The sequence below is a fragment of the Arachis duranensis genome, chromosome 4 (assembly GCF_000817695.3).
Source record: "Arachis duranensis cultivar V14167 chromosome 4, aradu.V14167.gnm2.J7QH, whole genome shotgun sequence".
NCBI classification, from domain to species: Eukaryota; Viridiplantae; Streptophyta; class Magnoliopsida; order Fabales; family Fabaceae; genus Arachis; species Arachis duranensis.
The window spans coordinates 36,377,728-36,388,848 of NC_029775.3; the positions used below are offsets into that span (position 1 = coordinate 36,377,728).

At 31.7% G+C, this 11,121-nt stretch overlaps 1 protein-coding gene across 1 annotated transcript; it reads left to right on the plus strand.

Moving 5' to 3' along the window:
* The first annotated feature begins 69 nt into the window (after positions 1–69).
* LOC107484148 (uncharacterized) lies at positions 70–10,713 on the plus strand. The gene is made up of 8 exons (XM_021141528.1): positions 70–235; positions 3,440–3,528; positions 3,634–3,694; positions 3,860–4,617; positions 4,697–5,195; positions 7,072–7,190; positions 8,382–8,435; positions 10,645–10,713. Exons 1-8 carry the CDS (start codon positions 70–72, stop codon positions 10,711–10,713), a joined length of 1,815 nt encoding a protein of 604 aa, XP_020997187.1.
* The last annotated feature ends 408 nt before the right edge of the window (positions 10,714–11,121 follow it).

The following is an 11,121-nucleotide window of genomic DNA, read 5'->3' on the forward strand; positions in this document are numbered from 1 at the left end:
TCAGTGCAAATATTGAGTTTTCATTTGCCAAATCAACATGTTGTGTTTGACGATAGAGATTTGAAAACAATGTTTACTGCGTGGATGCTAGCTAATAGGGAATATTCTGAAGGTCTATTGTTAACATATGTTGAGTTTCCAAGTAAATTTGTTTATAATGCTGAATCTAGAGAGTGGAAGCCAAGACAAAGGGGATTTTCGGTTGGAAGATTGAGTTTTGATCATCCATCATCTGGTGAATTATTTTATATGCGAATGCTTTTGAATGTACAGAGAGGTTGCACCAGCTTTCGTAGCATATGAATAGTTAATTTTGTAATATATGATACATTTTAAGAGGCATGCTCTGCTATGGGACTCTTGATAGATGATAATGAATTTGTTCAGGCTATTTAAGAAGTTGTTGTCTTATCATCCGGTACACAACTAAGGAAGCTTTTTGTCACATTATTATTATCTGGTTCTATTTCAAGACCTTCTGTTGTTTGGGATCAAACTTGGATGTATCTTGTAAACCCCACTAAAATCAGTAAATAATTAGTCAATAAATCGAATTTTAAATAGGAAAATTAGAAATGTTAAACTAATATCAAAATAAGATAGAGCTCGTCAAAACAAAAATTTTGATACCAATTTCAAAGAAATTGACCAAAGATTAGGCCGAACGGGCCGAATCGGGTGAACCGGGCCCAAAATGGGCCCAAGGCCCAACTCAGCCCATTCACTTATAATGAGCCAGCTTCCCTTTTCTCCTTCTTCTTCATTAACGTTGCACAGCAAAGGAAGAAGGGGGAAGAAGCTTTCAACCCTAGCTTTCACTTCAATCCAACATATCTTCTTCATCCGAGTTCCGATTGCCGCACCGTTTGCGGCCACGCGTCCAGCGCGTTGAGCTCTACACTTTTGTTGGAGTAATTTGACCGGTAAGCTCCATTTTTATTCTAGAATCTCTATTCTCTTTCTTTTCTTGAATTTGAAATCCTATGGTGAGATTTTGCCCAATTTGGTGTTCTAGGTTCGATTTAGCTTGTGGAGCTTATTAGATTTGACTTACTACGTGTATGGGTGTGGTAAGGATGACCAAAACCCTAATCTAATCTTGATTTCATTATGTAAAAATCTGATTTGGGATATATATGTGTGTTAGGTGTGAAGTAAGTTTGTATATAAGCATTGAACTTGAAAGGTGGATATTTGGAGGCTTGGTGGTGTTTGACACTAAGTTCGTGGCTGGTTACTATAAGCTTGAGAGGTTGTTTTATAGCTTGTGAGTCTGCCTTGGATTGAATAAACTTAGGCTAGAAGAACCATATGATAAGTTGAATTGGTTGGTTGCATTTAATGATTAGTCTTGTGATGATGTTGGCATAAATTGTGGATGAACATGTATTAGAATTTATGAGGTGTTGAAATTGTTAATTGTGTACTCTTGAAATTGAGTTAGTGATGGAAGTTATGGTCATGATTTGTTAGTGTTAAATATGTATGCTTGAGATCATTAATGAGGGTTGAATTATGTTGATGGAATTTGGTGGTTATGGCTTGTTTAATTGGTTGAAATTGATTTATGCTTGGTTATGAATGAATGAAAGGAATGGGTTAATGAATTTTTGAAATGGATGATTATGGTTGAAAGGAGTGGATTGTTGAATAATATATGATTTTTATGAATTGATGTGGATATTAAAGTGTTGGAAGATAGTATCAATAAGATGGAGTTTGTTGTGTGCTAAATGTTCAGGTTATATTGGTAAGGAATAGGGTTTTGGTAAGAAAATGAGGTTTGGCAAAATTGGTAAAAAGTTATTTTTAATGAACTTTGATGGTCTATAACTTGCTCTTTAAATTTTGAATACAAATGAGGTTTGTTCTAAATTAAAGTGTGTTTAATAAGCTTGAGATTGATATAAAGTTTGAGAAAAACAGAATTTTGTAGAGAAAGTTATGGACGACGGAAGATTGGTGTAAAAACTGTGTTATGCAGGTGGAAATTTATGGTTTTGCAGCTTCTGGGCAAACTGTTAATTTTGAATAAACGCATATCCACGCGTACGCGTGGCACATGCATACGCGTGGCGTGACATTTGAACAATGCATGCGCGAGTAGCCATGCGTGCGCGTGAACGCATGATCACGAGTACGTGTGACGTGCTGTTTGCACCACGCGTGACCACTGTTTGCTGCAAAACCGGATTTTGGCTGTTTTAAACCAAATTTTCACTTCTAAACCTCCATTTTCTTTCCTTTTAGACTTAGAGTATAGTACGAAGTCCAGTAGCTAATTGGAGCTAGGAAAATAAGATAACTTGAGAGTGAAGTAAGAAGTAAAATAAGGAGTTTTATAAAGAAGATGAGAATGTTAAAGGAAGTTTAATGCCATGGCTTGATAAGTGATGACATATTGGTTATAAATGTGAAATGGCTTATGAAAAATGATATCTAAGATACGAGTTTTCCTGGATAAGAACCGTGGCTCGCCACCACGTGTTCCAGGTTGAATCTCGATACTCTGTTGACCCTACGTCGTAAGGGTGACCGGGCACGTATAAATTCCTGGGTATAGATAGCCCCCATTGAGTGATTATATGGTGATTGAATGTGAACTCTATGCATAGACTCTTGGGGATGCACGACAGGGGACAGTCTAAGGTTTTCGGACTTGTCGGGTTGGCTGGATAATCGACAGATGGGCCCTATCAGCCATAGGGTAGGCATGCATCATATGCATTTGTTTGTTTTGATTGCTAAGCTTTTCCTGGGTTTGCTTAATTGATATATATCACCTGCTACCTGTTATACTTGCTATTTGTACTATCTGCTCATTACTTGTGCGTGAACTTGTTTGGTTGCTTGTTTCTGTTGCAATGTGGATGATGGAGGGACGGAGAAAAAGGAGAAATGGTTTGGAGTTAGATTAGGATTGAAATTGAGTAAGTTAGGCAGATTTAGAATACCTACCCCTGCTTATAGCTTTTGTTTAGTAATTAAGTTGGATAATTGCGATAACGGAGTTCTAGGATTGCCTCTGGCATTCACATGACCTTATTTATTATACGCGTGGCACTTTTATCATGCTGAGAACCTCCGGTTCATTCCATATTGTATTATTGTTTTTTAGATGTAGGTCGAAAGACTCCTCGTTAGGCGTATAGATCCTGGAAAGCGAAGTAATCCTTGGGTAGATTTTGATTTTCTATTTGTATATATGTATATATGTATTTAGCTTACTCTCCAAGTAACTTATGTATGCTACTCCTCTTAGAGGTTGAGGGAGAGATAGGAGTTTACTTTGGTATTTTGATGTATTTTGGGGATACTTATGTATGTTTATATATATCCTCTGACCAGCCTTAGTTTCGCAGGTTGAGTCAGGGGCTACTTATGCCGTTTCCTTTGCTTTCCTTTATTCTTCTGCTTATCCTTACCATGTTTCTATTAGGTTTCTTAGCACGCAAGTTATTCGTTTCATTGAGCATTGCGCTTTTCATTTTGCGATTTTTGCTTACCCGTTTCGTTTCAAGGCTCTTAGTATATTATTCTCTTCTCTATTATGTATTTATTTTTGTTGTTTAGAGGTCCATAACACTACACTACCTCTGTTCTATGACTTAAGCATAAAACTCTGCGTAGTAGGGTGTTACATATCTAGCTGATGATATTCTCTATTCTAGACGAAATGAGCTTCAGTTTCCAGGTAATAAATTCTTTGTTGAGTATTGTTATCGACATATACATTTATGTTTTATAATATTCAAATTTTTGCATATAAATCTAAAAATTTTTTAAGTTACATTTAACTTAATATATAATGTTTATACTTTCAATTGTTGAATTCATATTAGTTTATATCTTATTGTAGATTTAACAATGACAGAAGAAGAATTGCGTACTTTTTGCTTGGTTGAGTTAGAGAAGTTGCTTCTGAATAATGGAAAAGCATTGAAAGATTTTAATGGTATGCCTTTTCCTAATAGTCGGTTAGTGGCCCAATACAGTAATTCAATGGTGTTACGTGAAATGCAGTATGACTTTCCTTTGTTGGTTGAGGAACATGATTCGAACTTGCCAAAGTTGAATGTAGAACAAAGAGAAGCATATGATAAGATAATAGATTGTGTTCTTAACAAAAGACGTGGTATTTTTTTCATTTATGGTTTTAGTGGCATCGGAAAAACTTTCTTATATAAACTTTTATCTGCTAGATTGTGTTTTGAAAAGAAAATTGTTATTAATGTTGCTTCAAGTGGGATTGCTGCATTATTATTACCTGGTGGTAAGACGACTCACTCCATGTTTGGTATTCCAACTGAGTTGAATGAAGACACTGTTTGTAGGATTTCGAAAAACAGTCCTAAAGCTGATTTAATCCGATCTGCAAAGTTGATTATATGGGATGAGGCACCAATGATAAATAGATTAGAATTTGAAGTATTAGATAGAACATTTTGTGATATAATGTCACCAGTTTTTGATTCTAATAGAGATGTACCATTTGGAGGAAAAATTATGATACTTGGTGGAGAATTTAGACAAGTATTGCCTGTTATTCCAAAAGCTTCATGTGCTGAGATAATTATAGCTTCAATTAATTCTTTAGTTCTATGGCGACATTTTCAGGTGTTAACATTAACAAGAAATATGAGGATACAAGGGGGTGTCGATGAAAGAAGTATTGAACAGTTAAAATTTTTTTCAGATTGGAGAAGGACAATGTGGAATAATGGAGAATGATAAAAATATTGTTGAAATTCCATCTGACTTGATTGTCCCTATTTTTGGTGATCCAATTGCAGACATTGTCAACATAGTATATCCTAACATTGTTGAAAATTATGGGAGTCAAACTTTCTTTCAAAACAAGGCAATCTTGGCTCCAACTGTTGACGTTGTTAAGGAAATTAACAATTATATTGTTGCAATGTTGCCAGGTGAAGAAAAAGAATATCTAAGTGTTGATTCTATTTGTGGTAGTGATGCTTATTGTGATATAGATATTGGTTGGATAACTACTGAATTCTTGAATCAAATAAAATGTTCTGGTTTACCTAACCATTCATTGAAGTGGAAAAATGATGTTCCTATTATCTTGTTAAGGAATATTGATCCAGCTGGTGGTTTGTGTAATGGAACTCGATTAATAGTTCGTGATCTAGGAAGGAATGTAATTTCAGCTGAAATTGTCTCTGGTAGTATTGGTGATAGAGTCTACATTCCTCGAATGAATTTAATTCTAAGTGATGCTAGCATTCCTTTTAAATTCCAACGAAGGCAGTTCCCTATAAGTTTGTCGTTTGCAATGACAATTAATAAAAGTCAACGCCAGACATTATCAATTGTTGGTTTGTTCTTGCGACGTCAGGTCTTCTCTCATGGTCAGCTTTATGTTTTTCTATAGTTAGAAATCGAAATAATCTTAAAATTATGTTATGTAATGAAAATATTAATGATGCTTGTTGTACTGAAAATGTTGTCTTTAAAGAAGTCTTTGATAAAATTTAATTATTTTTTGTTGATGTTATTAATATTTTATTCTTATGTTTGTGTTTCTTTAAATGTTATACTTGTTTTTGTTTCATATTTTAAAAATTATTGCTATAACGAAACTTATAAGAAACACAGTAAATAATAAGATTAATAAATTTAACATATTACACTACTCGATATATTTGGTTTTTTAGAGCCCCATATTTAATTATCAATTTTAATGAGAAAAACATGGCAAAGAAAAAAAAATGAGGATTTGAGTTGTGGATTATTACTATTTTTATGTTATGTCTTCGATAGTTTTTTTTTAAGATGGAGAAATATGATTTGTTATTTGTTAGTGTGTATTTTCTCACGTGAAGTAATTTCAGAGTCAATTTTATAATGAAAATTTATCAATACACAAAATTGACCCTTAAATTTGTGATTTAAAAATAAAATAAAAAATTACAAACACATATTTGATTTTTAGATTTATGATTTTAAAAAAAATAAACAAAATTTTGACCTTTAGATTTGTGCTTTAAAAAAATTATAAACACAAACTTGATCTTCGAATTTATGATTTAAAAAAATAAACATAAATGTAACCATCAAATTTGTAGATTTTTAAATTTGACAAAGTTATATTTTACTATTTTATCTCATGGTGTTTATATTTTGTCTCTTTATTTAGCAGTATTCGTGTTAGATTATAATCCATATTTTTTTCGAATCTGTTAGTATTTTTTAGGTTTCATGATCATCATCATGATTCTAAAAATGAAACCAAATTGGCAGCTTCAACTAGATTAAATCTGAATTGGCTTTCTGGCCAGTTAAGTTGAAGTGAAAATTTGCTTGGAGAAAATTGGTCAAAGAACTTGTCAAATTGACGGTTAACCAATTAAATTGACTTGTTTTCTAGATTTTTGATTTTTTTATTTCTAAGAAAAAGTATTATTGTATAGATATATTTCATTAAGACAAAGTAAGTCTTCACTATGAATTAGTATATTAAAGTTTTATTAATATTGTTTTATTCTTTTTTTATATATTATACACTACAACAAAAGCGGCATTTAGCAGCGGTTCCTGGAGCCGTTTAGCGAGGTTTTAAACCGCCACAAAATATTTCGCGGCGGTTTAATGAAACGTTGGAAGATAGGGTGCAGCAAAACGGATAATATTTCCCAATTTGCGGCGATTTGTAACTGCCGCTAAATGTGGAACAGGAAGACAACATATTATCCTTTTGCGGCGGTTTTAAAACCGCCGCCAAATTCAAATTTCCCATTAAAATTTTAGATTTTCTATTATTTTACCTATTTTGACAAAGTATGTTTATTAAACTTTAATTTTTTTTACTTTTCAATTAACTTAAAGAAATTGCAACCAAGTAAAAAAGCTCAATTAACATAACAAACCAAATTAAACATATATGCAAACAAAACATATATAACGAAATTGTCATAACATCATCCAAAATAAAGTAAAAATGCTTAAGTTGAATAAAATAAGCATAAAGGACTAAACCAACTTAAATGTAAAAGTATCTAAGAACATTAATTGAAATTCAAAATTTTTGTTGTATGTTGTGATTGCCAGATGAAGATGACCCTGCGCTTGACGAGTCTGGTGTACCGCCCCAAAAAACCAGCTCTGCAGCAATCTCAGCTGGCACAGAAGTGGATAAAACACGGGTGCACTGTGTAAACATAAAGAATGTACAAAGATAAATATCAATAGAACACTCAAAAGTCATCAGAACTTAGGCATAATGCGAGAGAGCAGACTCAAGTAAATTAAATTATCAAATTTGGTCCCCTTTAAATAATTAAAACAAAAAATGTCCTAAACAAAGTAAATCAATTAAAAAAAACCCCGCAAACATGAACTCATATGAACAGAAATCAATATTCTTGTCCTTCGTAGCCTATGGAAAGTCGAATTAATATGAGATTAATACAAGTAATAATATATCCAAAAAATAGTGGACAAGATTAATACAAGTTAAGGATAAAAAAATGAATTTTTTATCTTACAAAAAAAAGTTTAACAATTCAGAAATGTAACACGAGAGGTTCATAGAGCTAAATTTGAGTAATTTGGATACTATACATTACTTAATGCTGAATGATATGTAAATGAAACCCAAAATAAAATAAACAAAAGAAGAAAAACAATGCACCTTAACTGTGGAAAGACAATCTTATGTTTAACCAGCAACGGAAAAATCTCTCGAAGAAAAAGGGAATTGAACTCACGTAACTGGTTTGAAATGGAGAAGTCTTTCACCTGCTGAGAAGGACGTGCAACTGATGTGAGAGTTTGAGATATATAGAAATTTTGGGGTGTATGGATAAAACAGAAAAATGAGGAGAAATAGGAGGAGATCACAACAATATTTGACAAATTGATTTAACTTAATAATTTCAAATAGTTTGTTCATGTATTTTCAAATCACTTTTAAATTTGTATTATGCAATGTATCTGTTTCTTCATTGTTGCACCAAATCTGTTATGAAGTTACGGTATTAACTTAAACAAGTTAAATATTGCTTCTTTAAAAAAATAAACTGAACCACCTGCATAATTTAAATGGACTTAAACGGTTAGGATAACAAAAAAGTAGAGAATATTGGTTTAATTTCAAAAGTTTATTGAAATAATCAGTTATAAAAATCTGTGATTCTCAAAGGTATATAAACGTGCTTATTCAATTAAATAAATTTCACTAATAAGCAATACAATCAGTTTACACAAGTTTAGCACAAATTATTTCTGAAGCCAAATACACCTATCTGGTTCTCCTCTTTTTAGGTTTCTCTGTAAATATTTTTATATATGCAACCTTGAACTGTTTCACATTAAATTGTTTTGATTTCTCACGATGAAACTCGGTTTTTATTTTTCAGTTTGTTGAAGTCCTTAATTTTCACACCAAAAGCCAATTATATGGATCTTACCAGGTAAGTAACATTGTTTTTCTGCGTCTAATGTATGTACTATTTAAAACCGTTTTTTAATAGTTTTTCTAATTTCAGTCTAAATCAAAATAAAAGCCCCTTGAAAAATTAAATCTTTAACCGAAAAAAGTATATAACTAAAAAACCTGTTCACAATAGCATATAAAAATTAACAAAATTCACAAAATCTAATGCAATTCATGATCAGTACCTTTACCCAGCAACTCAAACAATATTATCAACAACAAATTAAGAGAACAAATCAAGCAAAAAGTCAATATCAAATTTTTTAAAAAATGCTTAATGCTGAATAGATGACCAGAGGTAGGGACAGAGAGGCATCAGAAAAACACTCAACAATATCATTATGGCAATCTCAGCAACTCACAATACGCAGAAAATAACAAAATCTCAGCAACTCAATTTCAGTGAACTATCCCAGTAACTCAATCAGCATTCATTATTATTAAGAATAGATCAACAAAACAAGAAAAACCAAACTCAGGAAGCAGTGTTTAAGCTAACCAGAGGAAGGGACAGAGAGACAGAGAACGAGCTTGACGGTGACGAAGAGTGAGCTCGATGGCAACGGCGAATAGAAGAGAGACCTCGACGGCGACGGTGAGGATAAGAGAGAACTCGGCGTTGATGGCGACGAGAAGAGTGAACTCGGCGGCAATGGCGAAGAGAAGAGAGAGCTTGACAATGTCGACGGTGAGGAATCTTCAACCATGCGTCCGATGACCAGACGACGCCGACGAACACAGATCCAAACCTAATCGGCGATGAGGTTGACGCGATGCTGCAAAGCGGTGGGGGCTGCAGTGGTTGCGCTGGGCGATGGCTGTGGAAGGGGTTAAGAGAGGGCAGTGACTGCTAGGTTTTGTTTCTTTGTCATTTCAATTTTCAGAAAAGAGGGGAGATGAGTTGGAGCCTAGGAGGAGTGGGGGCTTGTGGGTAGTCCATTAAGTTTATGGTTTTTTTTTCCTTAATAAAAATCAAAACATTAATGTTTTGGGGGATTATTCAAACCAGGCAAACTAAAATTAATGATAGAAATTAATTTTAAGATTTCATAAAATTAATAAAATATCCATGTAAGTAATGTACATAATTAGCAATCTTTATTATGTTATGCCTATAAATAATTAATAATTATAAATTAATGATATTTATTATACTATAAATCGCTATTATTATAACTATTAATATCCTTATTAATATAATTATAAATATTATAATAATTATAATTTATCACAATAATTGCTTATAATTTATAACTATTAAAATATCCGTATATTAATTTATAACCTATAACATTATTATATTATAAGGATATTTTAATATTAATAGCATTATTTATTATAAAATTATGTTATTAATTATTATATGGTATTGCTAATTTTTGCAAGTTATAAAAATTTAGTAAATATTGTCTTCGCTCAATTTTTGGTTGTTGAAACCATTTCTATCACAATATATAAAGGGATTAAGAGAGTTTGGTGTCCAATTTTCACTTTTACATCTTGTTCCCATTACTAAACAATAATAACTATAACTATTATCTTAAATTTTGGTAAAAAATGTAATTATCATTTTTCACAATATTTTTTATTTTCACATTACTTATACTGTCATCGGTTTTTTTTGTTCTACGGAATACATGTAATACTCTCCCTTTCTATTTACAAGTTAGATAACATAAACTTATTTATTTTTTTATAATTTAATTTCAACTCTTAAATTTAGATTTCTAGTTTAAATATATGAATAAAAACTTTAATTTTTGTATAACGCTGAATTTTATTAATTATTTCAAACGGAGGAAATCACAAAAATTTATCATATGTTAAAGTATAATTAAAAATGGTATTTAACAAAAAAATGTATAATGTTTGATAATCAACTAATGATCGATAAATCCAAATTGAATCAGTAAGGGATCTTTCAAGCGAAATTAAAAAGTGGTTGAGAATAAAATATAATTTATTGATTTGAATTTATAATTTCTTTTAAAATAAAAATTGAAATCATTATTGGATTTTATGAGAGTATTATTCGTCACAATTTCCCTTATGACAGTAAGCGAAGGAAACATATTTTTTATATTTTGCAAACCATTTTAAATTTCATATCAACTGTAATTCGCTAAACCTAAGTTGCTAGCTAAAACTATATCGTCATAATTTTGATGGTTGCAAAATTTTACCAGTTTGTTGCAGTCGACAGATCTATGCAGTTTGATCTCAATATGGTTCCGGAAGAAGACAGTGAACTTTAGAAGACCAACCAGATAAATAAGATGATATACATGTTAAGAAAATGTGCTTTGATCTGAACAAAATGGCATGATATGGAGATGAAATATCAGATCCTCTAAAACGTGAAGCCCATAGATTCTTGACATAATATTTTTTGCCAGGTCAATACAATGTTGGAAAAAAATTTTGATCTTTTGTTGTAACTATAACGTTGATTCCCTTAGTTTAATAATTTGGGTCGCAGTTGTACATGTTTAGTTACTTTTAGAGTTTCTTGATTTAGGTTTAGTAAGGCATAACTTCAAAGAGGAGTAACTTTGATTTATGCTATGTAGAACTTTATTTTAACTTTATAAATTCAAAATTTTATTATATTTTCTTCTTTTACATCCATGATTAAATGCAATTTTAAACCGCCGCAAAATAAC